Below are 26,086 nucleotides of genomic sequence, written 5' to 3' on the forward strand. Positions count from 1 at the left end.
CTCGCAGGGCCTACGCACCCGAGCCTCACAGGGCCTACACACCCGAGCCTCGCAGGGCCTGCAGCCAAATGCTGAGTAAGGACCAATCCTTACTCGGCAATCAGCTGGACCTTTTGGACATTTTCTCCTTCTTGTTTTCCTAGGCTGCTTCCAACAGTAAAGGAGAACTGAAGGAAACAAATCATTGTATTTTCTCCCCCTTCCCCCTTCTGTCCTGGGGTAGGTTGTGAAATGACAACTCCATCCATTTTTCACGGCGACGCTCGCATTGCTGTGCAGTCCCCTTGGACTGGTAATTAGTTCTTTTTAAAGGACCACTGATTCATCATCTCTTGGCTTGACGCGGCCAGAAAGAAGTCCCAAGAGGCCCCCTCGTCTATACAACCGCAGTCATCCAAACTACTGTAATGCAGCTTTGAAAAGCATCCCTTCCAACTGTCCCAATTTGGGAGGAATACCTCCAATTAACTCTTTGCCATCCCACTTTTTTGGCTGTCCGATTTTCACATACACTCAGAGTACGATCCCCATATCCACCCTGGAGAAGATTCAATTGTGAAAGTGTTATATAGGCTGTTTCAACTTGACATTCAGCGAGATACTCATAGATTCACGACATCAATTTTGCAGAGGCAAGGTTAATATGAAGCATGTCCCAGTCCGACAGCTTCAGTTGTCGAGCGCCTTAAATTACAGCATAATACCCAGTATGGCCTGCGTCACAGCTGTTTGAAACTACAGGAGCTGGCTTTTCCATCTCGTTCGACTGCATCCCGTCTCCCACCCACTGTTTTTATTTTGGCCTCTTTACATCCAGAGTGACAAAGTTTGGTGGCACTCAAAAGTTGACTGAATCCAAGAGTGTCATGCAGCAACAAAAAGAAGCCAGTGCTATTATAGATGTCATTAAGCAAAATCTATTGTCCAGATCAGCTGGTTAGTAGCCAGCTGAACTAAACACTACTGACCAAGAAGGCATGAGTTTGAAACCAACCCCGGGTCGGATTGAGCACCCGACCATTTAATAGCCTAGCTCATTGTTGACCTAAGCAACCCGAAAGACAGTTGCATCTGTCGAGTAGGAAATTTAGATACCACTTTATGTGGGGAGGCTAAGCAATGACTATATCAGTAGGTCAGAACTTCCATCAGGACTTCTTGTTGTCCCCATCCTTGAATCTCCTAATCCACTATTGGAAGTCTAGAATCATGGCATGTTCTAGTGAGGAACATAAAAGTTCTGAAGGTTCCTTGGTGAGATATTGCCCACGAGTATGGTTTCTGGGGGATTTTCCTCTTCTTCCCAAGGTTCTACAATATATTCGCTCACAAGATGAAGTTGGGTTTGCAAGGCATTGACACTGCGGCATTGGCCCCGATCATGGAAAAATTAAGAACTCTGAATTTATTCATTATTTGTGTCAGGTTACACCACTGTAGCATTGGCTTCACATTCTGATGGGAAGGTGCTTGGATACATCAGGTCCCCACAAATCCCCAGAACCAGCCATGTTGAAAATGTGCACAGCCCTCATCCCACATCCGTCCCATCATGCTACACCAGCAGCATGGGGTTCCTTTGATTCCAGCAAACCTATTGACTAATCATACACAAAGAGCAGGTGGGTCTTAGAAGGATGAAAGCAAGTCTTTGGACATCAATGAAAGAGAGCAATTAGACATCGTATTCTCCCCGCGATCAGTTGTCTTCCAACTCCGTGGGGGGGATCCAGATTCAATCGCGTTTCGGGTAGACCTCTTGAAATCAATGAGAGATGGACAGTGTGACTTTTGGAAGTCATACTGATTTCAAGGGGTCTACGGGATCGAGTTTAGACCCAAAACAATGGCTCAAAAAAAATCACAGTGAAGAAGCATAGTTTATGAAGATGCCGTGAAAGATCAATCGATTGTGGTGGATCTCAATTGTCCATGGAGATAGTTAGGATGGGCCTGAGAACAGACCAACCAAAACATACAAGAACAGAGGAATAACAAAACTGGGAGCTAGCCGAGAGCAAGAGCTGATGGTGGCATCTCTGGACGCATAGACTTTGCGGCTGTGAAGAGGCTGGATGGGACGGAAATTGTTGGTCATCCGAGATGTGGTAGCCATCTTTCTGAAGTAAAGCATTTTCTTAAAGGCATCCAACTGGACAAAGAAAAACGGGAGAAGATCATTAGAGCAGTGGTAGACCCCCAAGGTTATTTTTGTGACTCGTGGCCCTCTGGACTCCTCGACCACCCTTTCCAAGCCCCTTAAAAGTGAACCTCAAAGGATCCCAAGGAACTGTCTCTTTTAGATAAGTTGTAGGTCTAGATTTTGCTTACGGGTTGATTTGTTTGATCGCCAGTCCACAGAGGGTTTCACCAAAATTAACCAGCTGTAGGCCGATTACTATAGAACTCAGTTCATCTTGTTTGAGTCACTGCAAAAATCAAGTTTCAAGAGGCATAGACTCTTTATTTTTAATCTAAAGGTGGGTCTGTTTGAACAGTGTGGGTAACCTAACCAGCTTTTCACATTGTCCACAATGTGCTTGTTCCATGGCTCCACCAAATGTTCCTGTGGCAGAACATAAAGATGGAGTTCCACCAAAGATCCATAAGAAGATACCAATAGTCTCTTTGAATGTGGAGAGATAAACCTGGATATAATAATAGAACTGCAAAAACTCTGACACAAGCCAGTGATCGGCACACTGGGTGAAGTGCCTCAAGACCTTGAAAACCATCAGCGCTAACAAAATGACCATCTGTCAGCTGCAAAAGGCCACCCTACTCGAATCTGCACACATTGTTCGTCGATATATCACATAGTCCTAGACACTTGGGAAGTGTCCGACGTGTGATCCAATGCCAGCATAGTGATCTTGTTTGCTGTGGACTCATCTTGTTTTGTATCAAATAATAATAATAATAATAATAATAATAATAATAATAATAATAATAATAATAATATGAAATCCAGCATATCTATCTTGTTTGCTGTGTCATAATAAAATAGAAATAATAATAATAATAATAATAATGATGATGATGATGATGATGATGATGATGCAATTAGATGCTGAGGGTGGAAGCCATTTTGGCAAATTGTGGAAAGAGTTGCTTTTATTACCTGCGACTTGCTGAGTGGGATCAGTTCTTCAAACACAGTCCAGGTGACAACTTCATCACAGTTTGGAGTAGTGAGGGAACCCTTATAGCGGTAGTATTTGGAGAGTAAGGGCATGTCGGGCAGGAGGTTGCTCAAAGGAAACGTGGAGGCCAAGTCGACGTAATTGTCTAGGCAGTGAGCAACAGAAATCGTTGGCGAGAAAGGAAGAATTTATGCAGAAGAGGTGGGTGAACGGGCACTTGTCAAACCACAACAGACATCCCTCATGTTAAACATGTGTGACAGTATCTTAGTCCATCCCAAAAAATACAAAGTAGGGTTGTAATTTTTTTGCTAGTTTTGTTCCGAAAGGAATTGGTGAGCAATAAGATACCTCTCAACAAAACCTCTAGGTCCTCCAGCACAACTCGATAGTATGCTTGGAAATAGCAACCTTCTTCAAGCCTCCACTAGTAATATGATTTATTTATTTGTTTGTTTGTTTGTTTATTTTATTTACATCATTTTTACCCTGCCCTTCTCACCCGGAGGAACTCAGGGCGGCTTACAACAGTCGGCAAATTACGTTGCCCAAAATACATTCGATAAAACAACGACATATCAATAAACAATAAAACAGTACCGCATCAATTAAAACTCTCATTAGACTCTATTAAACCATGAATTATAAAAATTAAAATGTGTGTATAGTTAAATTTGTCCACTAACACCTTCGTGTGCACCTTGATTCACGTCATATCGACCTCAGATGATTCTGTTTACTTACTGTATTGTATATGTATATTTTGGTATGCAGCTTCCCCTTTGCTCTATGTTTCTTGAGGTTGTGGGAGGGGCTGCAGACCACATGGTCAGATCTGAGACTGCTCAGAGCTCAGACTCCCGTTTTAAAACACAGAGACGCTATTAAACTTTGGACTGTTAAGAGCAAACTCATGTTGCTACTGATTATAAGAAAGATACCCTGTGTTATCTGCACGGAGAAACTACCGTATATACTCGAGTATAAGCCGACCTGAATATAAGCCAAGGCACCTAATTTTACCACAAGAAAACTGAGAAAACATTGACTCGAGTATAAGCTGAAATTTCAGAAATAAAAATACAGTAGAGTCTCGCTTAACCAAGCTTCACTTATCCAAGCTTCTGGATTATCCAAGCCATTTTTGTAGTCAATGTTTTTAATATATTGTGATATTTTGGTGCTAAATTCGTAAATACAGGAATTACAACATAACATTACTGCGTATTGAACTACTTTTTCTGTCAAATTTGTTGTATAACATGATGTTTTGGTACTAAAATCATAACCTAATTTGATGTTTAATAGGCTTTTTCTTAATCCCTCCTTATTATCCAAGATATTTGCTTATCCAAGCTTCTGCCGGCCTGTTTAGCTTGGATAAGTGAGACTCTACTGTAGATACCAATTACATTAATTGAGGCATCGGTTTTTGAATATTTACATAAAACTCTAATTTAAGACAAGACTCTGATTAAATCATTATTCTCATCTTCTTCGATGTAAATGCCCTTATGTATTTTTTATTATTATTATTATTATTATTATTATTATTATTATTATTATGTAAAATAATAAATGTAATAACAATAATAATATCAGGGTGAAATAATAAATGTATTAATAATAATAAAAATACAGTAAAATAAATGTAATAGTAACAATAATAGAGTAAAATAATACATGTAATAATACCAATAATAATAGAGAAAAATAATAAATGTACCATATATACTCGAGTATAACCGACCAAGACCCACACTCGAGTATAAGCTGAGGAGGTTTTTTTCAGTCCTAAAAAAGGGCTGAAAAACTAGGCTTATACTCGAGTATATACAGTACTTCAAAACTACTTCAAAACTATGGATTGACAAGTTATGTACCTGTATGATGAATACATGAAGGTTGTGAGTAAACCAGATACATTACTTTTAACGAAGCCTATTTTATCTTTGTCTCTTGAGAGCATGAAGATGTTTTGGGGCAGTGAAAAGAATAGAACTTGCTATATTTTGTGCATTGGCATAATCTCTGTTCCTAACAGATCAGAGACAACTAGGTTATCAGTCCAATTTTCTCAGTGTATGATTCTCTAACATCCCCTGCAGATTGGTAGGAAACAAGGAGAGAATTGGAACCCACACTAACAACCGAAAAAGGCAAGACTAGTATCTGCAAGGAAAGCATTTCGGATGCATAACTCAGACATGGCACTTACCTGCTTGAGAAATGTTTTTCAGAGCTGCTACGATTGTGTTATAATTGGTATTATCTGCATCAGATACCTGCATCACAAAGAAAAGTCCACGTCATCTGAAATATCATTGTCATTGGGTTAATGACAACAGCTCCGACCAGAGGATATGTACATTAGAAGGTTGAAAGGGCAAATTTGGATAGAGTTTTAGCCTTGTAGGTATATTAACGCAATACATGAAAACATTTTCATGGTTATATTTATCGCTGATATTTTAATAAAAAAGAAATACACAAAGTTTTTTGCTGTCACTGCCTCCAACGGTGTCACCGGATATGGTCCGCAACCCTCTCCCGTGACACCACTGGTTCTAGATGAACGTAGTTTGACTCAACGTGAATGTGCATCAGATACCTTAAATAGGAAGGCCAGGACTGCGAGTCCGTTGGGATGTCCTTTGGCTTCACTGATGGTTTTGTACTTGGAGTTGATGTGGACGATGTGCAACTGTGGGGGAAAAAAACATAAATAGTATTTGCCTTTGATGATGTCTACAGGCCAGCTATAATTATATTAAGAGCATATATATTCAAGGATGTCTGGTTTATGTATATGTGTTGATATTAGAATTGAAGTGCACATCTTCATGTTGGGATTTAAAAGATCCTAAGGAGAGGACGAACCTCAAAATAACCATCTTTGTCATGGACACAATACATGTGACCCCTGGATTCCATTTTTGCACCCCTGAAACCCAAAAGCCACCCAACCCCACAATTTTGCGGGCCATTTTTGTCCCGAAACGTTGCGCCACTCCCTGCCAAACACATGAACCCACCAAAAATATACCACAAGGTATATTTATATTTACGAGGGTTGAATGAAAAGTAATGCCTCCACCTTCGTAACTCCTCAACAGATGGCAGTTCTGGTCTGCGGCAGGTACAGGCTTGTTCAGTAGACTCTCCTCTGCAGTTCCATTGGGCGGGAAGCCTTAGCATTGAACGGTTGTGTTGTTAAAGTGCGAAGTATGGAACCCTGCGCAGACGGAGAAGCCTTAGCATTGAATGGTTGTGTTGTTAAAGTGCGAAGTATGGAACCCTGCGCAGACGGGGAAGCCTTAGCATTGAACGGTTGTGTTGTTAAAGTGCGAAGTATGGAACCCTGCGCAGACGGGGAAGCCTTAGCATTGAACGGTTGTGTTGTTAAAGTGCGAAGTTTGGAACCCTGCGCAGACGGGGAAGCCTGAGCATTGAACGGTTGTGTTGTTAAAGTGCGAAGTATGGAACCCTGCGCAGACGGGGAAGCCTTAGCATTGAACGTTTTGTGTTGTTAAAGTGCGAAGTATGGAACCCTGCGCAGACGGGGAAGCCTTAGCATTGAACGGTTGTGTTGTTAAAGTGCCAAGTATGGAACCCTGCACAAACGGTCGGTCAATGCGACTTAAGCAACGAGCAGTCACTGAATTCTTGACAGCAGGAGGTGTCAACTCAAAGGAGATTCATCCGAGAATGCAAGCTGTTTATGGTGATTGTGTTGATGTGAGTCCTGTGCGTCATTGTGCAAGTAAGTTTAAAGATGTTGAGGTGGGAACATCTGACTTGCATGACAAACAAAGAGTTGGACGTCCCATGACAGCAACCACCAAGTTTCACAAGCAAAAGGTTGACAGATTGATTCAGGACGATCATCGTATCACTCGGAGAGACATTTCAAGCATAATTGGCATTTCACAAGAACATGTAGGTCACATTATTGCTTTGCTTGGCTATCGGAAGATGGGTCCTGTGAGACGTCGGTTGCGGAAACTGAGTGTCGACTTCTTCCGTGACGGCTTCAGAAAACTTGTTCATCGTTGGCAGAAATGTATCCATTTGTCTGGTGATGATGTGGAAAACTGAATAGTGGTAGTTAAGAGGATTCTTTCTGCATTTGATTTATTAAAAGATTCCTATCCACACCCAAGTAACGAAGGTGGAGGCGTTACTTTTCATTCAACCCTCGTATATACAAAAGCCCTGTTGCCATTTTGAAAGGGCCGGCAAAGGAAAGGATTTGAGTGTGTTTTTCTAGGGATCGCTTCACATAGGAGTCATGGGGGAGAACTTTGATCTGCACACAATTTCACATCTGCTGGAAAGTTACGTTTTTCTCAAAGGGTGCAATTGTTGGAATGCGGGTCATATCTCTGCCGCTCCCCTGAAAAGATTGATTGGTCTTCAAAGGCAAAGATTTTCAATCAGTTGGCCTGAAATGTTTTCCAGGTCCCTTATCCAACAATTAAAATAATTGGGAAGACCTGGCAGGCCTCTTTCGATTGTCCCGGGGGCATCAAAAGCCCTTTCATGTCGTCTTGGTTTTGCTTTCCTGCCATGATGAATAGCTGGATTGTCCATCCTCGGCTTGATCTAGTTGAGGATTTCCCCTTAATTAATAGCCTCTCGTGCAAAACACAGAGAAGGGGTTGAAGTTTTATGACATGCTAGCTTATGTCCCCGGCGTTGCCCAGGTTATCTGAAAAAAGTCATTACTGCATCACCCTTATGCCGGCTGAACTGCTGACCTGAAGATCGGCAGTTCGAATCTATAAGACGGGGTGAGCTCCCGTCTGTCAGCCCCAGCTTCCCCAGCCCGGGGCTGTGGCGCAGACGGGAGAGCAATGAGTCACTGACCAGGAGGTCATAAGTTCGAGGCCCGCTCGGAGCTATGTTGTTCGTCTTTGTCCTGTGTTAAAAAGGCATTGAATGTTTGCCTAATATGTGTAATGTGATCCGCCCTGAGTCCCCTTCGGGGTGAGAAGAGCGGAATATAAATGATGTAAATAAATACATAAAAATAAATACGGGGACATGAGAGAAGTCTCCCACAGGATAGTAACACATCCCGGCATCCCCAGGGCAACGTCTCTGTAGACGGCCAATTCTCTCACACCAGAAGCGACGTGCCATATATTCACAATTCACAAAGGGTCTTTGGATGTAGGTGAACTACAACTCCCAGAAATGAGGGTCAGTTTCCACCAAACTTCTCCAGTATGTTCAGTTGGTCATGAGGGTCTTCTGTGCCAAGTTAGGTCTAGATCCATCATTGGTGGGGATCACAGTGCTGTTTGACTGAAGGTGAACTATACATCCCAGTACCCACAACTCCCAAATGGGAGGGCCAAATCCCACCAAATCCTTCCAGTATGTTCAGTTGGTCATGGGGGTCTTGTGTGCCAAGTTAGGTCTAGATCCATCATTGGTGGGAAAAGAAAAGCAAGGAAAACACGTGAAAGCGGAACCGACCTCCATGGGGTACTGGATCCCGTCCAGGGTATGTTCTGATCCGTTGTGGTTGAGATCCCCCCAATGGAAGTGGAACTGCAAGGCCTGGTACGTGCCATGAAGTCCTCCTTTGGTGATGTTGATCTGCTCTGCAGCAGGGGCCCCACCCAGGTTTAGCACGACTGCAAAGCAAGCCAGATAAATATAGAAAATAAGACAAGAGAAATGCATCACCAACTCTGACAACTTTAGCGAGCTCAGGCCTTTGACTCCTTCTAAATACAAGACATCAAGATGGCCATCAACTTGGATGATCTTAGAACGGGATTGGACTATTCCAAGGAGAAGCGGCTTCTCAGTGGTTACTATTACCCTATATTACCTCTAGCATCAGAGGCAACGTATCACTGTACATCATTGGGTGAGGAACACAAAACAGATGTTGCTCTTCTAGACTTTCCATTGGGAACCTAGTTGGTGATCCAGGTACAGAATGCTAGACAAAATAGGCCTTTGGATTGTACCGGCATAGACCTTATATTCTTAGATCCGTTTCCATGAGGCCACCAATGCTGTGTCTAAGCCAGTGGTTCCCAAACTTATTTGGCCTACCACCCCCTTTCCAGAAAAAATATGACTCAGTGCCCCCTGGAAAGGGGGCATGGCTTAGAGGGTTGGGTGTGGCTCCTGCTCAAGAGGGCGGGGCTGAGCCTCTCCCCTAGTTCAAGATGCAGGGCTGGGAGGGGAAAGTAGGCAGGGCCAGGACTAGGATGGGCAGAGTTACGAGCACTGAGGCAGGGCTGAGCTTCTATCCCTGTCCTGTGGCACCTGCCAGGACACAGGGGGAGGGGCTAGAGGAGGAGGCGGGGCCTCTTCCCAAGTGCATGACAGGGCTGAGCCTCTATACCCCGCCCCCGTGTTCTAACAAGTGCCTCAGGGGAAGTACAGAGGCTCAGCTCTGTCTCGGGCTCTTGGAAGAAGCCACACCCCTAGCCCTGCCCTTTAGTCCTAAAAGGCCTCTCAGGAAAAGTATAGAGGCTCAGCCCTGTCTTGGGCTCTTGGAAGGAGGCCCCGCCCCCTTCCCTAGCTCCGCCCTCTGTGTCCCAACCTCAGGAGAGGTATAGATGCTCAGCCCTGTCTCGGGCTCTTGGGGAGAAGCCACGCCCACTCCTCTAGCTCCGCCCCCTGTGTCCTAACAGGCACCTCAGGAGCTCAGCCCTGTCTCCGGCACTTGGGAAGAGGCCCCGCCCCTCCCCTGGCCCCGCCCCTGTGTCCTAATAGGTGCCTCAAGAGAGAGGTAGAGGTTCAACCCTGTCTACGCCCCGCTACGAGCGGCATACATAAATCATTTTTTTAATCTTCTCTTCTTTCTTTTATGCTTTCACTGCCCCCTTACAGTTATTCATCACCCCCAAATGCACCTGTGGCCATCACCGCCTCCCTGGATCGCTGCAGCGCCCACCAGGGGGCGGTAGCGCCCACTTTGGGAATCACTGGTCTAAGCCCAGCTTGGGAGATGGTTTGTCATCATCTCCACGTAAGGGCAGAGTGGACAGAGAAGAGCACAAGAGAGAAGATCCAGGATTACTATGATTATTAGATGAGCAATCTTCCGCTATATGACGACAGCAGCAAGAATTTAATATCCAAATGCACATTAAAGCAAACATGGATGAATGGGTGGCAACCTCAAAGTGGCATCTAGTGAACCTTCCAAGCTTACCCGTGTGCCCATCATTCAGCAATCTCCACCTGCCGGGTGGGGCCTGGTCATACCCTTCAAACAAGATCTCATCGAGGTCCTTGTCCCACTGAGATTTCCTCCGGACGATATTAATGGGTGACTGGTTATCTCCTCCACAGGCTGGCATGATTTCTTTCCAGTGTAAAGGTCCTAAAGGGAGTAGGAATAACAAGGCGTAACTCAAACAACATGCCCACCACTGTTTCGGCACAATCCTCCCTCTCTATCGCCCGTCTACATTTACCCGATCTCTTTCGTTGTTCCTTCTGAAGACAGCTTTGATCAAGTCCTTGACTTCCCCTCTTTTTGACTCAATTGAAACCATTTACATTGATTATTTTCCTTAAGGGATACTGGAAAAACCGACACCTCTGCCAGCAGGCCTGTGGTACAGCCAAAATGTTCATTAGCTGCCCAGTGGTGTTCCTACTGTGAAGCGGAGATGCCCTCTTGCTGAGATGCCCTTCATTAATAAGCACGAGCGGGGGTTTTCTTATCAATAATTCAACAGGGTTTCCTCACCGGGTCTATATTTGGTCTGACAGACAAAACAAGCCGTCCTGAGGGCTTTTGCAGTCTCCGGAGATCAACTGCGGCTTCTATTCTGATCCTGTTTATATTTATTGCCCCTCCAAGCACTGGGAAAGCCTGTCTGTTGGGAAGTCTGTTAGAAAGAGGACACCCTTGATGCTATCGCATCACGATGTCACAGAGTCAATCAGATGGGTCTGTATGATGATGTGACCAAGCTAACTTGGAATAAGGGGAATGCTTCCAAACTCACTCTGAAAGGGAACACAGGAGGGCAGGCAATGCTTTAAGCCAAGTGGTTCCCAACCTGTTGTCCGTGCACCACCAGTGGTCCCCGAGAACTAAAATATGGTCTGCAGTCTCACCATTACTACACCGTTGCAATGAGAGTGAATGGTCTTGCAAAAGTATAGTGCCGAGGCAACAGGGATGTCGGGAGGGAAGAGGCTGACTATCCACGAAAGGTGCAACAACAAGCCTCCTGACTGCTGCTTCTCCTCCTCCTCCCTTTCCCTCAGCAGAGCCAGTCCACGTGGCGCCTGGAAGCACCTTGGTGTCTTCGTTTTTAGGTCTGTTCCTGAGGTTATTTGGGGTCCTGGTTCAGAAAATGGCATTGGATAGACCACATCAGCTCTAGATTATTAAATATGGTTTTCTGTGGGTGAGTAGATGGCGACTACTGGATGGCATAGGTTCTGTATCAAAAATTAGAGCGGATGTGGTCTATCCAATGCAGTTTTCTGAATCAGCACACCAAATAACCAAACCGAATCGAAAGTTGACCAAAAACTGATTCATAACCATTTTGGTACTAATGTTGGAGAGTGGTCCCTGATCAAAATAAGGTTGGGAACCACTGCTTTAAACCATTGCGTGCCATTGTATGAGCCACCACAAGGTAAGAAGGTAGTCCAATCAGATTTGCCTATGCAATACTGTCCCCCAGCCAACGTGGAATGAGAGCAATGCTTCCTCCCTCACTCTGAATCTAGCCAAGCTTGGTCAACCCAACGTAAGAACATGATCCATCAGTCCTGGAAGATCCCACACAAACCTACAGCTGTTTAGTAGATATCTGCTATACCTTAAATCCAGAAGATGTCCCTGAAGGACCTCAAGAAGTATGAAAGAACCTTTTCAAAGTCTTGTTTCGAATACTTACCACATTTAGAATCTTGTCCATCGTAGCACCAAGGACCTGGAAGGGGAACACAAATGAAGGAAGGCAACATATGAGCAGAGAGGACAAGAAGAATCAACAGTTAAACCAGAGGTGGGGGGAACTATGTTTCTAGATGTTGAGGACTTCATCCTCCATAATTCTTGACCATCGCCTATGAGAGGAGAGTATGGGAGTTGTAGTCCACACCTCTCAAAGATTGCAGATTGGTTCTGCAACTCTCAGAATGCTTCACCACTGTCTATGATGGCTAGAGCACTGGGTATTGCAGTTCAAGACTATCTGGAGGGCCACATAAAGGCTAAATCCAACTGGTAGTCCCAGCTAATGTAGGCTCTTTGAATTAAGGACACTTCTACAAGTCACCAAGCCAGCACGCCAAATCGTACCTGTGCCTTTTAGCTTAGTTATATCAGATGTAAAGACAAAGGAAAGGGGCAAGAAAAAGAGGAGAAAAAATAGAAGACTTGAGCCTGGTCTTGCAAATCCCATGAGTCGGAAATTTGGGAAATTTGCCCAGTTTTGGATTCAAAAACGGCAGCGCAGTGAGTCAAAGGCCACCATTCACTCCATGATGGAATGCCAGTCGTCCCAGAAGTGAGCATTCCTATTGAGCCACTGGAACAAAGACACACTGGACCATCGAGGAATCCTCCCTAGCAACAGCATAGAACAACGCACCGCAAATCATAGGAGGAGATGGAAGGTCAACTAGCCAATCGGGAATCGGTATTTTTATTCACTCTTACAAGCATCCTGTAGTCGGAATTCGGAATTCGGAAATACTCCAAAATCCAAAATCGGGATATACTTTGCTTCCTGGTGGTTCGGACATTGACAAAATTGTGAATAATATTGTATGCATTTTTTAAAATACATACAATGTTATATCTCTGTCCATTTTAATAAGATGATCAAGGCAAGATAAGGGTGGTTTTTTGAGACTGATGTCCAACATAAATATAAGCCTGCTCCTACCAAATCCAGCTGAGACGATAAGAATTCAAATCAGGTTAGAAAAGAAACGGTGTGTCATTGATTAGGAATCTGATGGATCAGCAGGGGCGGTTCAACCGTGAGGCAAATTAGGCAGTTGCCTGTGGCGCCATCCTCTAGGGGGCGCAGTTGAGGTGCTCCCACGTGCGTGTCCAATGCTTTTATTTTTCAATGATTGGTTTGGGGTGGTGGGGCACCAAAATTCTGTTCGCTTACACTTGAAAATTACCTAGGTCCGGCCCTGTGGATCAGTGCAGAGATATATCAAGAGAGTGCAGAGATATATCGCTGCACGTCATGCTTGGGGAAGATTCGCCGTCTCTCCGTCGGCTCCTCCTTCAATCTGCACAATTGGCATCGAAGGACTTACCATCAGTATGATTGACTGGAATGAATCCCAATCACTGGACGAATAACAGAGCCGAGCTCATAAAAATTCTTCGCTCTTCTCTGCCGATCGATCCGTTGTGAAATATTAGCTTTTCAGGCAGGAAGAGAGAGTGGGGACGCACCATGGATTTACCACAAATATGTTGTTTTAACACGTCATACTGGTTTAAGTGTCACACTCTGGAGACCAGGGTTAGAGTTCTCACTTAGCCGTGGAAACCCATTGGCTGAGCTTGGGTCAATCCCAAACTCTCAGCCTCGGAGGAAAGCAATTGAACCAATCCGGCCAAGAAAATGAGGATGGAAGACAATGGGGATGGAAGAACTACCTGAACGATGGTACTATTTGTTCTCTTAGTTAATACAAACATAATTGCTTTGTTATGTAACCTTCCAACTAGCTAACAGAAGCTTCCTTCTACGGATATTGACCATCCTTCAAAGGCCGTGATGGATGACCTACTACAACGGTCTCTTAAATGTGCAATGAATGGTGTCCAATCTTACTTAAATGCCTGAATCAAAATGGTCCATTTGTCCATCTTGTCTGGGTCATATATCTTCAGCCATTGCGTCCTTCTGCAATTGGACATGGAGTAATTTTGCTGACGTGGTCATATATTATCCTTCAGAGAGGAACATTGTTAATTTTTTTTTGTTTATTCATTCCATCGCTTCCGACTCTTCGTGACCTCCTAAACCAGTCCACGCCAGAGCTCCCTGTTGGCCGTAACCACCTGCAGCTTCTTTCGAGATTGTAAACAGTTGGGATCCCGTCGTCTCCTTCTGCCTTGTTATTAGCAATGCTTCTTAAGGCCCATTCAACCTCACTCCTCAGGATGTCTGGTTCTAATTCACTCACCACACTGTCAAAGCTATCCTCTATATTATTATCCTTCCTATACAGATCTTCTGTATATTCTCGCCACCTTTTCTTGATTTCTTCAGCTGGGATCCCATCGTCTCCTGCTGCCTTGTTATTAGCAATGCTTCTTAAGGCCCATTCAACATCACTCCTCAGGATGTCTGGTTCTAATTCACTCACCACACTGTCAAAGCTATCCTCTATATTATTATCCTTCCTATACAGATCTTCTGTATATTCTTGCCACCTTTTCTTGATTTCTTCAGCTGGGATCCCATCGTCTCCTGCTGCCTTGTTATTAGCAATGCTTCTTAAGGCCCATTCAACCTCAGTCCTCAGGATGTCTGGTTCTAATTCACTCACCACACTGTTAAAGCTTTCCTGAATATTATTATCCTTCCTATACAGATCTTCTGTATGGTCTCGTCACCTTCTCTTGATCTCTTCATCTTCTGTTAGGTCTTTGCCATCTTTTTTTATCATGCCCATTTTTGCCTGAAATTTACCTCCGATGTTTCTAATTTTCTGGAATAGGTCTCTTATAAAGTACTAGCTGTGCCCGGCCACGCGTTGCTGTGGCAAAGTATAGTGGTATGGGAAATAAAGTACTGAGGAATTGTTGGTAGTTAACGTAAAGGGTAAAGGCTTTCCCCTGACATTAAGTCCATTATAAATTGGTTATATAGCTGTGTGGAAGGGCCTTGAGTCTACACTGCCATATAATCCAGTTAAAATCAGATCATCTGTATTTTATAGGCAGTGTGGAAGAGGCCTAAATGAGGCCTAACTCTGCCTGTCCCCTGGGCTGAGTGGGTTGTTAGGAGACCAAGTTGGCAGAGCTTAGCCTTCTAACTGGCAGCAATTGGAATAAAAACAATTATTCCTCTCCCTCTAATTAGGACTTTGTTTTTCTTTTCTTATTGTTGTATGAACGTAGAGGCATGGATGAGGGGTTGTGCTGCCAAGTTTAGTGTTTCTGGGATGTGTAGTTTTGTTGTTTTGTCCTAGGCCGAAATGTCATTACCCTTTTATATATATAGATATGTTTGCATATTCCATCCTGATGATAGGACCCATTTTTTTGGAGTTTGGTCCTACTTACATGTCTGGTCTTTTTGGAGTGAAACTCAAATGACCCAATGGTACAAAGACTGGAGAGCAGTTGGACATGGGTTGGCTGATTTTGATGCGTGAGATGAAATTTTCTCCAATTTGGATTGACATGTTGCTTAGAGTCCAGCCTATGATCCATAAATGAACAATGTTTTCTTTCCATCTGTACTAGAACTTACTGGTTTCTGCTCTCAGCCCGTGACTGCGGAAATAAATGCAGGCAGTTTTGAGGGATAATTAGAGGAGAAAAGCAAATATTGGATGCCGAACAACAAGCAGCTCTCTCAACTCGCAATAAAAGGCTCTTCAGATCTATTATTTATAGACGGCAGATAAAAAGGATGGGGGAAAGCAGTCCAGTTAAGGGGGTCAGAATGCCTTGAAAAGGCAAGACAGTATTCAAAAGAGCCATTAAGATCCTAATTAGTTTAGTTTTAATGAAACTGGTAGCAGTGGTGCCTACCACTTAACTCAATTTTCTGCCAGCATAACCCAGCAGCTTCATGTGGGCCTTTGATGCTGAACTTCAAGAAAAAGCTTGTCTCAGAACAACGCCGAAAACTGACCATAGAATCGTGCCTGGCGTTTCCCCATTCATCTCACCTGCAAATAAACTGGCAAAAGTCACACTTACTGTGTTTAATGACATTGCAATGATGCAATTGCGAGATTCGGATGTTTCTGTCATGGCCAGAATCAAACAGACAAGAGTTCTTTCTCCCACCCTGGACCTTCCACAGGTATTGTTGTTAGTTTCCAACAGTCCTGAGGATGCCTGACACAGATGTGAGTGAAACGTTGGGAGAGAATGCTTCTGGAACATAGCCATTAGGCTTGCTCAAATAATTCGATTTCCCCGTTACCCGTTATTAATTCGTTATTTTCGTTACTTTTGAAGCAATATACGGCCTTGATTAGCCATACAGCCCGGAAGACTCACAGCAACCTAATACGGGATGCATACTGATATAACCAGATTTACGAATTTAGCACCAAAATATCACGATGTATTGAAAATATTGTCTACAAAAATGCGTTGGATAAGCAAATGTTGGATAAGTGAGACTCTACTGTATATACAATATATGATATTATTAGCATAGCATTATATATTACTATATTGAACTATGCCACTATACTGTAATATTATTAGTAATATTACGTGATATATTAACAACGAAAGCATTGGCGCGTTCCTCCTCCCTGCCCCACTGAATTCTTTATGCTCTTCAAATGGTAGTGGAGGAGGAATATCACACGGTTCATGCGCCGGCGTCTCTTTCTCCTCTTTCATTGGTGAACCCGCAGATTTTATAAAATTTTCTCGAGCAAGGGATGACCAGAGTTGGTTTCGTCCATTCCTTCCTCGGAAATAGAGCCTACGGATCCCAGTACAATAGAGTCTTGCTTATCCAACCTTCACTTATCCAACGTTCTGTATTATCCAACGCAATTGCCTCCCGCCTGGATCCACAGCTGTTTCTCTAGGCGCGGTGGACCAACGCACCCAACAACAACACAAGTGGCAGCCTTGTTGTAAAACATGTTTTGGTGCTTAATTTGTAAAATCATAATTTGACGTTTAAGAGGCTTTTCCTTAATCCCTCCTTATTATCCAAGATATTCACTTATCCAACGTTCTGCCGGCCCATTTATGTTGGATAAGTGAGACTCTACTGTATTTGTTGGTGGTCTCCCATCCAAGCACTAACCACCTTCCCATTGGGGAGATAGAGTGGGATATAAATAAACTGCAGCTTCAAAGCAGCCAGGCGTTGAAGCTGCAAGGCTATTCGATGCTAATCAAGGTGTCCAATGGCAACATTCACACTTTCCTCCAACAGACAAGAGCTCTTTCTCTTTAAGTTAAGACCCATTAAATTGACAAAAGAGCTTGTGCTCAACTACAAAAGAGTTGGAGATTCTGGCACGCGAAAATACTACGAGTATCTCTGGATGATCGGTATCTCTGGACGATTGGTAATTCTGCACACTTGCAAATTTGTCAGACTTCAGGCAGCCTTTGGAAAGCGTTTGCGAAGTTTTTCACATTGGGTTGAACACCTCCGACACAGGAGGTCCTACCTTGGTGATTTCGAACCCAAGTCTTTCCAAGGATGGCACCACTGAATAAACCACCCAGAGGCACAGACGAGACTTTTCCCCTCTGGGAACTTCTGGCAACCGAACTGTTCCTTGCGGTGCCCGCCAAAGCACGGTGCTTAATCAGATTTGACACCCATGCGGCCAAGAACGGCGAGGACAACCGGTTCATTGCAATAAGAGTGTGTCCTGGATGAGAAGACCTTCCATTCAGCACCCAAACTTGTGGGGCAGATGGACGTCTTACGGTGAGAAGAAACCGGCAATGAGTTGGCTAAGAACCAATGGGTGAATCGGGGTGTTGGACCAACAGGTGTCTAAATGGGTTCATCCCATTTATTCTCCAAATAAATTGAACCTCACATCCCTGACTCCACGGACCCACTCACCTGCAAGGACCAACGGCAAAGTTATCCCGAGAAGAAGCGGGATCCTCATCATCGGGGACAATTCAACCGGCCACGGATTGCTCTGGAGATCCACCAAGGAGGGTTCTGCCTACATCAGGAGGCAGAGATGCCCCACGGCTTGCTGATTCCTCCACCGCCTCCTCCTCCGCTTTCCTCCGACCAGAGGAGCCACTGCCGTCAAGACAAGCGGAGGAGAATCCAAAGCTCCAGACCGTGCGCTGGCTGCTGTTAAATATTCATCACAAGGAGACCGGGATTGAGTCTTTAACTCCTTCTCTCCTGAGAAGAGGCCACTGGAACAAAAGCGAGCAGAACAAGCTAGGCAAGGGGAGAATTTTTCTCCCGCTTCCACACATACATATACCACAAACCTGGCACTCTTGTTGCCCCTCGACCACACAAACAAGTCCCTCTCTGGGACTCCGGTGCTCAGAATCCACTGACACTGAAAGTTCAGAGATCTTTCCTAAAAAAACACTAGTTTTCGGAGGTCCCAGACCCGGAAACACTAAACCAGCGTTTCTCAACCTGGGGGTCGGGACCCCTGGGGGGTCACGAGGAGGGTGTCAAAGACCATCATAAAACACATATAATGTCAAGGTCTATTTTCCCAAATTCCCAAATTCACCCAGTGTTCACAACTATAAATCCCAGCAACTACAACTCCCAAATGTCAAGGTCTATTTCCCCCAAACTCCACCATTGTTCACATTTGGGCCTATTGAGTATTCGTGTAAAATTTGGTCCAAATCCAGCATTGTTTGAGTCCACAATGCTCTCTGGATGTAAGTGAACTACAACTCCCGAACTCAAGGTTTATGCCTTCCAAACCCTTCCAGTATTTTCTGTTCCCATCATGGGAGTTCTGTGTGCCGAGTTTGGTGGAGTTCAGAATGCTCTTTGATTGTGGGTGAACTATAAATCCCAGCAACTACAACTCCCAAATGTCAAGGTCTATTTCCCCCAAACTCCACCATTGTTCACATTTGGACCTATTGAGTATTCGTGCCAAGTTTGGTCCAGATCCATCATTGGTGGAGTTCAGAATGCTCTTTGATTGTAGGTGAACTATAAATCCCAGCAACTACAACTCCCAAACGTCAAGGTCTATTTTGCCCAAACTCCACCATTGTTTACATTTGGGCCTATTGAGTATTTGTGTAAAGTTTGGTCCAAATCCAGCATTGTTTGAGTCCACAGTACTCTCTGGATGTAGGTGAACTACAACTCCCGAACTCAAGGTTTATGTCACCTAACCCCTCCAGTATTTTCTATTCTTGTCATGGGAGTTCCTATGCCAAGTTTGGTTCGAGTTTGGTGGAGTTCAGAATGCTCTTTGATTGTGGGTGAACTATAAATCCCAGCAACTACAACTCCCAAATGTCAAGGTCTATTTCGCCCAAACTCCACCATTGTTCACATTTGGGCCTATTGAGTATTCGTGCCAAGTTTGGTCCACATCCATCATTGGTGGAGTTCAGAATGCTCTTTGATTGTAGGTGAACTATATATCCCAGCAACTACAACTTCCAAATGACAAAATCAATCCCCACCAGTATTCAAATTTCACAATATCAGGTATTTGTACCAAATATGGTCGCGATCCATAGTTGTTTGGATTCACAGTGCTCTCCGGGGTTAGGTGAACTACATCTCCCCTATAAGGCCTAGCCGGCCCTTGGAAGCGTGCCGGAAAAACGCCATTAGCTTGAAACTCAATCTGGAAATTAGCTGCTTAATAGCACTTCCCTCTCAGGGATACTTGCTAAAACCATTGATTCTCGGAGCATTTTTGGAATAAATTCAGCTGGACGTCACTTGAGCTGCCATGACTCACTGCTGTGACATCCTGGGAGACGTAGTTTGGCAAGGCTGGATGGCCATCTGTCGGGAATACTTTGATTGTGCTTTTCCAGTATGGCAGGGGGTTGGTCTAGATAGCCAGTGTGGTCTCTTCCAACTCTATTATTCTATGATTCTTAGAATATTATTCTATGATTCCACACAGGTGTATTATTATTATTATTATTATTATTATTATTATTATTATTATTATTATTATTATTATTATTATGACACAGCAAACAAGATAGATATGCTGGATTTCGTATCACAAAACCACAAGTCCAACACTTCCCAAGTGTCTAGGTCTGTGTGATGTGTTTTCGGATGATGTGCGCAGATCCCAGTCGGGTGGCCTTTTGCAGTTGGCAGATCGTAATTTTGTCACTGTCTATTGTTTCCAAATGCCGGCTGAGATCTTTTGCTGCCCATCACCACCGGGACCACCTGCACTGGTTTCTGCCAGAGTCTTTGAAGTTCAATCTTGAGGTCCTGATAGCGGCTGAGTTTTTCCTGTTGTTTTTCGTCAATGCAACTGTCACCTGGGATGGCAACATCAATGATCCAAACCTTTTCCTTTTCCACAACTGTGATGTCTGGTGTGTTGTGTTCCAGAACTTTGTCAGTCTGGATTCAGAAGTCCCACAGTATCTTTGCATGTTCATTTTCCAATACTTTTGCAGGTTCGTGATCCCACCAGTTCTTTGCTGCTGGGAGGTGGTTCTTGAGTCATAAGTTCGGATGGATCATTTGGGCCACAGTTGTGCCTCTGTTTGTAGTCTGTCTGTGCGATTTTCTTACCGCAGCTGAGGATATGATCAATGGTTTCGTCGACTTTCTTGCACAGTCTCTTTGCGCGCTCGTTCTCCAATACTTTTGCAGGTTTGTGATCCCACCAGTTCTTTGCTGCTGGGAGGTGGTTCTTAAGTCATAAGTTCCAATGGATCATTTGGGCCACAGAGTTGTGCCTCTGTTTGTAGTCTGTCTGTGCGATTTTCTTACCGCAGCTGAGGATATGATCAATGGTTTCGTCGACTTTCTTGCACAGTCTCTTTGCGCGCTCGTTCTCCAATACTTTTGCAGGTTTGTGATCCCACCAGTTCTTTGCTGCTGGGAGGTGGTTCTTAAGTCATAAGTTCCAATGGATCATTTGGGCCACAGAGTTGTGCCTCTGTTTGTAGTCTGTCTGTGCGATTTTCTTACAGCAGCTGAGGATATGATCCATGGTTTCGTCAGTTTCCTTGCACAATCTGTATTTTGGGTCATCAGCTGATTTTTCGATCTTGGCCTTAATTACATTTGTTCTGATGGCTTGCTCCTGGGCTGCAATTATTATTATTATTATTATTATTATTATTATTATTATTATTAATATTCCGCTTTATCTCCCCAGAAGGACTCAGAGCAGATTACAGTACACATAATGCCTTTTACACAGTGGATTTACAGGCCCTGAATATCCAGGCCTTGGGGAGGAAAATAAGAGCGAGAGCGCTGCCTTGAAAAGTGTGTCCATCCTCCGGCGCTTCTCTCCGTTTCTGGCGCACTGTGGATAATGAAATAATCCGTTTCTCTTTGCTTTGGGGCTGTTGGGTTTTCTTTCTTTCCCGGTTTTGCAACCACTGGAAGCAAAGCTATTAAATAAGCTACAAAAAGCAGAAGGAGTTGAAATAAGAACCAGAGCCTCCTAATGATGCCCCGGAGGGTTGTGTTGGGAAATACAGACTTAGAATAATCCGGTGAAGTCTGACAAGTGGAGGAAAATCCCGACAGCTTCCTCGAAAGCAAGACAAAACAATTTCGAGGAAGGACAGGGTGGGGCGAAATATAGGGGGATTTTCTATTCATGGCCACCCGAGATCTGTATGTGGTCCTCAGCCGGCACCGGCTCTGCTCTAGAGATTGCGACCAAAGAGTATGACTTCAGCCTCACTACTACTACCAGTAAGAACCAGTAGCAGTTCCTACATAACCCTGCCTGAATCATCTAAGAGCCATGTCTACAAGCCCAGGCTTCTGAAATAGTCCTCCATGGCCACCTTCCAAAGCTTCAGCCCTCTGAGGATCTTCTCCAAAACCCTAGCCTTCTGAGGCCATCATCTTGAGACCTTCTCCAAAACCCTAGTCTTCTGAGGCCATCATCTGAGGATCTTCTCCAAAGCCCTAGCCTTCTGAGGCCATCATCTGAAGACCTTCTCCAAAACCCTAGCCTTCTGAGGCCATCATCTGAGGATCTTCTCCAAAGCCCTGGCCTTTTGAAACCATCCCTGAGGACCTTCTTCAAAATTCTAGACTTCTGAGGCCATCGTCTGAGGATCTTCTACAAAACCCTAGCCTTCTGAGGCCATCGTCTAAGGACCTTCCCCAAAAACCGTAGACTTCTGAGGCCATCGTCTGAGAACTTTCCCCAAAAAACATAGACTTCTGAGGCCATCGTCTGAGGATCTTCTCCAAAGCCCGGACCTTTTGAAACCATCTCCTGAGGACCTTCTTCAAAATTCTAGACTTCTGAGGCCATTGTCTGAGGACCTTCCCCAAAAACCGTAGACTTCTGAGGCCATCGTCTGAGAACTTTCCCCAAAAAACATAGACTTCTGAGGCCATCGTCTGAGGACCTTCTCCAAAACCCCAGCCTTCTTAAGCCTGAGGAGGTTCTGAGGACCTTCTCCAAAACCCTAGCCTTCTTAAGCCATCATCTGAGGACCTTCTCCAAAACCCTAGCCTTCTTAAGCCATCGTCTGAGGACCTTCTCCAAAAACCAAGCCTTCTGAGGCCATCTTCAGAGGATCTTATCCGAAACCCTAGCCTTCTGAAGCCATTGTCTGAGAACCTTCTCTGAAGCCCTGGCCTTTTGAAGCCATCATCTGGGGACCTTCTCCAAAACCATAGCCTTTTGAAGACATTGTCTCAAAACCTTCGTCTTCTAGGGTCATCATCCAATATCCCAGCCTTCTGATGGATTTCATGTTAGCAGAGCAGTGAATCAGCTCTTGATTTTAGGCTAAATCCCAAACTTTGGTCCCACATATATATATATTGGACTTCACTTCCCAGAATTCTTGATGATTGGCCAAGGTGGCAAGGGCTTCTGGGAGTTGAAGCTCAAAATACCAGGAGGACCAAAACGTGGTCAAAATTTTGAAGGAGCTTTCCATGGTGCTGAGACATATCCTCAACTTTGGATGACTTCTTTTGAATTCAGACTCATCTCCCAAAGGGATGCAAGAACTCCTCTTTGTCAAGTCACTCACCAGATGTGTCAGACTACAGCTCTCATCATCCCCAGCCAATGAAAGGCTCTTTTGTGCCCACAGCGTTGGAAGCTGGCCATTTTTGCAGCTGCCCAGAAAGTGAGACAAAAGCCTTCTTTTGAGAGCTTGGAACCCCACCTCTCAGCTGGCCGGGATGACCACAGCCAACCAGTTCAAAGCTCGCCAATTGATCTCTCTTGCTTCAATACAATGGGGTCACTAGCGTCATTTGAAAAATCCTCCCAAGCCACCCTTGAACTGAACAGGGTTCAACAATGAGCCACAGTGACCCAAAAGGCCAGCCAATTCCAGGCCACATCACTAAATCGGTTGCATCTACATCAATGATGTCCAACCTTTGGACCTTCAACTCCCAGAAGTCCTGTCCAGCTTGTCCAATGCTCAGGAATTCTGGGAGCTGAAGTCCAAAACACCTGGAGGACCAACAGTTGGAAGCCACTGATTTAGATCAAAGGAAAGCCTTGTATCTCTCTATTCTGCTATGGTCCAGCTTCACCTGGAATATTGTCTCCAACTCAAGATGGGCTGGAAACCAAGTCCTGTGAGGAACAGCTGAAGAGTCAGCCTGTTTATCACCACCATCCTCGTTTTTTTTATACGGTGTTCACCAAACACAGCACTTTACAAGAACGAGAAAAACTAGTCCCTGCCCTTGGGCTCACAATCTACGGGTGGTTGAGCTTGGAGAAGGCTGAGAGATCTCAACATGAGTTCTGGCCAACACCTTTCAGTATCTTTTGCTGCTCTAGAGAGTGGGACACAAACCAACGGCTCCAAATTAGGAAAAAATTAGACGCTACCTGACTCTTAGAAAAAAATTCAACAGCACTTTGGTGGTGGATTCCCGACTGCCTTGGGTACTGGTGGACTCTCCTTCTTTGGAGGTCTTAAAGCCCAAGTTAGATGGCTATCTCATAGGAGCACTTCTGCTGTGTTCTTACTACATGGCAAAGGCTGGGCTAGATGGTCCTTGGGTCTGTTTACATCTCCAAGACTCTCCCCTTCTATCTCCAAGACCCTCCCCTTCCATCTCCAAGACTCTCACCTTCCATCTCCAAGACTCTCACCTTCCATCTCCAAGACTCTCCCCTTCCATCTCCAAGACTCTCACCTTCCATCTCCAAGACTCTCCCCTTCCATCTCCAAGACTCTCACCTTCCATCTCCAAGACTCTCACCTTCCACCTCCAAGACTCTTCTCTTCCATCTCCAAGACTCTCCCCTTCCATCTCCAAGACTCTTCTTTTCCATCTCCAAGACCTTCCTCTTCCATCTCCAAGACTCTCCTCTTCCAAGACTCTCCTCTTCCATCTTCAAAACTCTTCACTTCCATTTCCAAGACCCTCCTCTTCCATATCCAAGACTCTCACCTTCCACCTCCAAGACTCTTCTCTTCCATCTCCAAGACTCTTCTTTTCCATCTCCAAGACTCTCCTCTTCCATCTCCAAGACCTTCCTCTTCAATCTCCAAGACTCTCATCTTCCATTTCCAAAACTCTTCTCTTCCATCTCCAAGACTCTCCCCTTCCAAGACTCTCACCTTCCATCTCCAAGACTCTCCCCTTCCATCTCCAAGACTCTCCTCTTCCATCTCCAAGACCTTCCTCTTCCATCTCCAAGACTCTCCTCTTCCAAGACTCTCCTCTTCCATCTTCAAAACTCTTCACTTCCATCTCCAAGACCCTCCTCTTCCATATCCAAGACTCTCACCTTCCATCTCCAAGACTCTTCTCTTCCTTCTCCAAGACTCTTCTTTTCTATCTCCAAGACCTTCCTCTTCAATCTCCAAGACTCTCATCTTCCATCTCCAAAACTCTTCTCTTCCATCTCCAAGACTCTCCTCTTCCATCTCCAAGACTCTCCTCTTCCAGTTGTTCAACATGAGGTAGACTTCCTTAGAGATCAAGGACCCTCTTTCCTTAACCATGTGTGAACATAGGTTTGGTGATCACCTCTCGGGGTTGCTTCATCGGTGGAGTCCTGCAATGACAGAGTTGGGAACCCTTCCAACTTGGTGATCCTACGATTCTAAGGACAAGGATTGAAACCACTGCCTTCTGTACTGCCTGCTGAGCTCTGGCCCTTCTCGTTCCAGTGCTTTCCAATTCCCCACAGATAACAACAAAAAAGCAACGGCTGGTACCTTGGCTTTGGAGAGCATCCAAATGAATGAAATATCAGAACGAGCCTTGTGACATCGTAATTGGTTTCATTTGGCATGGACTTTCCGAGACTGCAGCCCGCTTCCTCAGAGGCATGAAGTCCACAAAAGTTCAATTAAATGTGACAGTTTTTCAAGTGCTACCGGAAGCCTTGTTGGGTTTCCTCCAACCAACAGACATGGTTGACCCACCTTGGAATGCTTTCAAGCGAGACGGATTGTGGCCCGGTCAGTAGTAGTTGTGTCTCCCTTCTCTGAAATGCTTGGGTCCAGAAGTGTTTGGCATTTCAGATTTTGAGCTATTTTGGAATATTTGAACCTTTGTTGTGAGATCTCTTAGAAATGGGACCCAAGTCTAGACACCCAATGGACTGATGCTTCAGAGATATTTCACACACATGGTCAGAAGGGTCATTGTATGTCAAAAATATGAGAGTTGAATGAAAAGTAATGCCTCCACCTTTGTAACTCGTTGTGATGTTAAAGAGCGAAGTATGGAACCCTGTGCAAATGGGGAAGCCTTAGCATTGAACGGTTGTGTTGTTAACGTGCGAAGTATGGAACCCCGCGCAGACGGAGAAGCCTTAGCATTGAACGGTTGTGTTGTTAAAGTGCGGAGTATGGAACCCTGCGCAGACGGGGAAGCCTTAGCATTGAACGGTTGTGTTGTTAAAGTGCGAAGTATGGAACCCTGCGCAGACGGGGAAGCCTTAGCATTGAACGGTTGTGTTGTTAAAGTACGAAGTATGGAACCCTGCGCAGACGGAGAAGCCTTAGCATTGAACGGTTGTGTTGTTAAAGTGCAAAGTATGGAACCCTGCGCAGACGGGGAAGCCTTAGCATTGAACGGTTGTGTTGTTAAAGTGCGAAGTAT

At 44.7% G+C, this 26,086-nt stretch overlaps 1 protein-coding gene across 3 annotated transcripts; it reads right to left on the reverse strand.

The window, feature by feature from the left end:
- Window positions 1-1,379: 1,379 nt before the first annotated feature.
- Window positions 1,380-24,034, reverse strand: LOC100554057 (carbonic anhydrase 15). 3 transcript variants are annotated; one of them, XM_008117341.3, is made up of 9 exons: window positions 23,853-24,034; window positions 17,918-18,231; window positions 12,044-12,079; window positions 10,330-10,500; window positions 8,628-8,788; window positions 5,755-5,847; window positions 5,362-5,428; window positions 3,122-3,288; window positions 1,380-2,152 (listed from the first exon to the last, which is right to left on the reverse strand). In XM_008117341.3, exons 2-9 carry the CDS (start codon window positions 17,967-17,969, stop codon window positions 1,943-1,945), a joined length of 957 nt encoding a protein of 318 aa, XP_008115548.1. In that variant the 5' UTR covers window positions 17,970-18,231; window positions 23,853-24,034; the 3' UTR covers window positions 1,380-1,942. The 3 variants fall into 3 exon arrangements, with proteins under 3 accessions (XP_008115548.1, XP_062814519.1, XP_062814518.1); XM_062958449.1 differs by lacking the exon at window positions 17,918-18,231 and having other exon boundaries at window positions 23,853-24,028; XM_062958448.1 differs by lacking the exons at window positions 17,918-18,231; window positions 23,853-24,034 and adding an exon at window positions 12,451-12,666.
- Window positions 24,035-26,086: the final 2,052 nt, after the last annotated feature.

The sequence above is a fragment of the Anolis carolinensis genome, chromosome X (assembly GCF_035594765.1).
Source record: "Anolis carolinensis isolate JA03-04 chromosome X, rAnoCar3.1.pri, whole genome shotgun sequence".
Classification (NCBI taxonomy): domain Eukaryota; kingdom Metazoa; phylum Chordata; class Lepidosauria; order Squamata; family Dactyloidae; genus Anolis; species Anolis carolinensis.

Excerpts from the sequence above, each read along its gene's own strand:
- LOC100554057 (XM_062958448.1), bottom strand. The coding sequence starts at position 12,553 with ATGGGATTTGCAAGACCAGGCTCAAGTCTTCTATTTTTTCTCCTCTTT. Across the intron at positions 8,789-10,329 it reads GCTGAATGATGGGCACACGG|TCGTGCTAAACCTGGGTGGG; the intron begins GTAAGCTTGGAA and ends CTTGCTTTGCAG. Across the intron at positions 2,153-3,121 it reads TCCCACTCAGCAAGTCGCAG|TTGGATGCCTTTAAGAAAAT; the intron begins GTAATAAAAGCA and ends TTCTTTGTCCAG.